Here is a 4891-nt window from a genome sequence, read left to right as displayed (position 1 = left end):
AAAACACAATTATTATTTGAGTGACAAATAATGATCAATTTACATGTGTAATTGTGAGTGACAGCTGTAACATGACAGCTCTGACAACAGCTAATGTCGACTCGTAACAACTGAGTCATGACTTCACTATATTTCATGAGACTATAGTCCTACTGTCCTAGTCTTAGCTTCACTAAACCGTCTGGTCTGTTTGGTGTCAGATTGATTAAAGATGAGAAGAAATATGAAACATAACGGAGACACAGACCTTATTGTTTCTCCAACGGTTCTGATCAACTTTTTGAACCACCCGGTGTTATGAGACTGACGGTTTTCCCGGTGTTACACCGACAATGATGACCTATGGAATTGTGACTACAGTCAGTATCACTGATTAAAATACATAACAATCACTTTCATTCTCTTGTGAACGTGCAGTAGAGCGTTGTGGGTGCTTTCATTATACATATTAATATTAATTATGATTAGAATGCATATAATTACAAAGTATACAAACCAACACCACAGCAATATTTATAGACTAGTCACCATATTCAACAGGTCACCAGTGTCCGTGTAATATATTTATTTACTTTTTCTTTTTTGGTTGCCTGTCCACTTCTTCCGGGCGGGGTGACGTCACTACCGGAACGTCGCGCACATGCGTGACGTGATGACGTCACGCGTGTCTTTGTTTGCGGATGTCGAAGCGCCGTGTGGTCACGTGACCTCCCTCCTCACTCTTCTGGAAAGTCACCGAAAAACACACACAGTTTGTTTGTTGATGAAAGACCCTGGAAACTTCTGACGTTGTGTTCGTTCTGCTCCTCTGTGTTCCTCAGACGTTGTGACGTCATTATAACCTGCTATAATAATGTTCGCCTGTGGTCGCTGCGTGGACACTTGATGACAGCTGTGAGAGGTGAGGAGCTAAAATTAGCGGCGGACCCTCTTATGGAGGTCTAATAGAAGCTACGGACTAAACAACATAACGGCCGTTTCTGTTAACGCCCGTTTAATACCGAGGTCAACGTAAAGGAACAGAGAATATCTACGTTCTGTTGTGAATGGAGGAGTGAACAAACGGCTAGGATATTCCCTGAACTGTAGCTGACACTTGACAGCAAGCAGCCCTATTGTCGCATGTGAGTGACTCTTGCATTACATGTGAGTTTTCTGTTGGATCACTACGAACTCAATCTCCATCCATCTTCAACCGCTTATCAGGAATCGGGTCGCGGGGGTAACAGTTCCAACTGGGATTTTCAGAGTTCCCTATATCCCGAGCAACTTCCTCCACTCCTTCCGGGAGTGTACTGGACACAATCTCTCTGCGCCTCGATTATTCATATTATTCATTTCTGAGAATGAGTGGTCGTCGGGCGCTGGAGCTGATGTTCCGTGGCGGCAGCCGAGCCGTCCCGCGTCGCCTCCTCTTCCTCCCTCCTCCTCCTCAGCAGCAGCGGAGGCGAAGCCTCGCCACCACGCCGCCGCTGGACGTCGCGAGCGGACAGGGCTTCCAGCCGGAGAGGGTGGCCGTGGTCACCAAGACCACACGCTACGAGTTCGAGCTGCAGCGCTACCGCTACGCTGGCCTCTCGGAGGAGGACCTGAAGACACTGCTCGCCCTGCGGGGCAGCAGCTACGCGGGCCTGCTGGAGCGCCACAACGTGCACACGCGCAACGTGGAGCATGTGGTGGAGGCGCTGCGGCAACAGGGCGCCGAGGTGCGCGTGGTGAAGCGCGGCGAGTACAACCAGGACACAGTGGCGTGGGCGGACGCCGTGGTGTCTGCGGGCGGCGACGGCACCATGCTGCTGGTGGCAGGGAAGGTGTTCGGCCGCGACAAGCCGGTGATCGGCGTCAACACGGACCCGGAGAAGTCGGAGGGACACCTGTGCCTGCCGGTGCACTACACCCACGCCTTCCCCGAGGCGCTGCGCAAGCTGCGGCGCGGCGAGTTCCGCTGGCTGTGGCGCCAGCGCAGCCGCCTCTACCTGGAGGGCACGGGCATCAACCCCACGCCCGTGGACCTGCACGAGATGCAGCTGAGCCTGGAGCAGCACAGCCAGGCCCACCGCCTCACCAAGATGAACCGCCAGTACCTGGCGTCGGCCGGGACGCCGCTCCACGCCGCCACCAACGAGGAGCCCAACCTGCTGCCCGTGCGCAGCCTCAACGAGATCTTCATCGGTGAGTCGCTGTCCTCCAAGGCGTCCTACTACGAGATCTCGGTGGACGACGGGCCCTGGGAGAAGCAGAAGAGCTCGGGGCTCAGTGTTGCCACGGGAACCGGCTCCAAGGCCTGGAGCTACAACATCAACAAGCTGCAGCCGCAGGCCGTGGAGGAGCTGCTGAGGCTGGCGTCCAACACGCCGCCCGACCCGGCGCTGGTGGAACACGTCACCGAGCACTACAACCAGTCGCTGGTCTTCAGCCCCGAGGAGCGCCGCCTGCTGTTCAGCGTGCGCGAGCCCATCGTGAACCGCGTGTTCTCCAACAGCGTGCAGCGCGGCTTTGCGCGGCAGGTGTGCGTGCGCTCGCGCTGCTGGGATGCCTGCATGGTGGTGGACAGCGGGACGTCGTTCGAGTTCAACGACGGCGCCATCGCCACGATCAGGATGAGTGAGGAGGACGCGCTCAGGACCGTCCTGCTCGACCCATAGACGGAGAGAGAGAGGTTTAGATGACAACGCCTCCTTCCAATAGAGCATGGCAGTGGGCGTGGTTTACTGGTGCCATTAAAACTTCTCTCATTCATTTCCTCATAGACTTTCACCAAAATATTTATAACAATTATGTTAACCCTAGAACTAAGCCATGTCAGTGAATCATGACCATGAAACCTTTGTTTCTGGGAAAAGAACATTTTGAAAATCGCTAAACAAAGGGTATTTATTAAAATATGTTGTCACATAGGATCAAAGGTTTTATTTATTTTTGTAAAAGTCTATGGGGGAAATGAATGGGAGATTTTTAGTGGCACCAGTAAACCACTTCCGCTGCGATGCTCTGTCTGGGGGGCGTCTGTAAAAAAAAGCTCCCGGAATTCAGAAGAAGCACGATTGTGCCGTGCGTCACGGAATCATAAGTTCGCTATAGGCCAATCAGAGGCAGGTGTGGGGGGCAGGGTCTTTTTGTGCTCTCAAGAACAGCTGAACTAACTGACCTAAGTCCCGGAAAGGTCACGCTGTGATTGGCCAGTAGTCAGTAGTCACTTTGAGTGGCATATTCGTGCCTTGCCTTATTTAACGGTCGCTCCAATGAACTGTGGGGCCAATCATGAGGTCTCCAGCTTTCTGTATCTATGGCTGGACCTGTGACAGTGTGAGAGAGCGCCCCCTGCCTCTCGTTGTGGTGCACTGCTAGTGTTGCTTAGCACAGTGGTTCTCAACCTGTGGGTCGGGACCCCCAGGGGGTCCCCAAATTATTTTGGGGGTTCCCCAGATGATTAACTAAATGTGAAATATTGTTTTCTCACTCAGCAGTAAACAAACCAACATAAAGTTTAAGTGTATAGAGGGTATCTGCACATTTCTAAAGCGGCAATTGAAAATAGCCGAGCTACATGCTCACAACGCCTCGCAACAATAGAATCGTGTTATTCGAAATGTAATGCCTCAACTCTTAGTGCTCATCAGGCTGGGGGATCCAAATAATCATATTATTTGGGGGACCCCTCCCCAGTTAAAATATGATTATTTGGGGGGTTGCGGCCTGAGAAGGTTGAGGACCACTGATCTAGACCAGGTGAGAACCCCATCTGAAGTTAAGTTGTGTCTGACTGTACCTCTACTGTTTCTGTCCCCTCTACAACCAAATGTCTTTGCCCCAAAATAGCCTATCTACATGCAAGACGACGGCATTGTGAGCTTGTAGATCTGCTGTTTTTGGCACTCGTGTCCTTAGCGCACCAACCCTCTGTAGGCTCTGTGAAAACCTGATCTGAAGTTGACTGGACTGCTCCCCCACAGTATACAGAATGATCCATCTAAAAAATATATATTTTGTGAAAGTAAATCTTCTTGAAACGTTTATATATTTCTTGAAACTTTCATATGTTCTAGATCAGGGGTCTTCAACAGGGGGTCCGGGACCCCTAGGGCCTAGGGCAGGGGTGGGCAACTTTGATGATGGCGAGGGCCACTATATTTCCACCTTCACTCCAGAGGGCCACATTGCATATTGCTACATCCTACTTTGGCATTCTAGTATCTCCTACAAAAGAAGCAAAAATAGCAGATCTACAAGCTCAAAACGCATCGCGCTGCGATGCGTTTTGAGCTTGCAGATTGGCTATTTTTGCTTCTTTTGAATTGGAATCCTGAATTATTTTTTGTTATTTTCTAATTGGAATCCTGCATTTAGTTATACACTCATATTACATTCATGAGTTTAAATACAAATACATTCAACATAAAAAAATACATTTTATTAATACAACTATACTAGTCATTAAGCTACTAATATAGACTGAAGGAATTAAAGCAGGTCATGTTTGGAATTGTAACAGCTGAAATCAATAATATATCAGTATTCCGGTATTAACTTGAGGGCCGCATTAAGCGAAGGTGGGGGCCGCATGTGGCCCCCGGGCCGCCAGTTGCCCATGTATGGCCTAGGGGGTCCTCAGAGTTACTACAGGGGGTCCTCCAAATCTTTGAGTAATAGAAACTTTTTTTCTTTTCTTTTTTTATATTAACCACTTGAACCCTAGTGTCCTTATTCTGAGAACTTTAGCCAAAAATAGCAGATCTACAAGCTCACAACGCCTCGTGCTGCGAGGCGTTGTGAGCTTGTAGATCGAAGTCAGAGTTGCTTGAAGTCCAGTGGGAGGCTTCTGCAGTCAGTTATGATTTGGGCTGCTATGCATCTGAAATGCTTTTTCACACAATATTTTTAGATGGATCTG

General features: G+C 49.8%; 1 protein-coding gene across 1 annotated transcript; it reads left to right on the top strand.

The window, feature by feature from the left end:
* Positions 1-1346: 1346 nt before the first annotated feature.
* Positions 1347-2645, top strand: nadk2 (NAD kinase 2, mitochondrial; the record flags this gene model as incomplete). Its single annotated transcript, XM_080737907.1, has 1 exon — positions 1347-2645. One exon carries the CDS (start codon positions 1347-1349, stop codon positions 2643-2645), a length of 1299 nt encoding a protein of 432 aa, XP_080594033.1.
* Positions 2646-4891: the final 2246 nt, after the last annotated feature.

Source organism: Nannobrachium achirus, assembly GCF_963921795.1.
Source record: "Nannobrachium achirus genome assembly, chromosome: 12".
Lineage (NCBI taxonomy): Eukaryota > Metazoa > Chordata > Actinopteri > Myctophiformes > Myctophidae > Nannobrachium > Nannobrachium achirus.
This window is presented reverse-complemented; position numbering and strand designations above follow the sequence as displayed.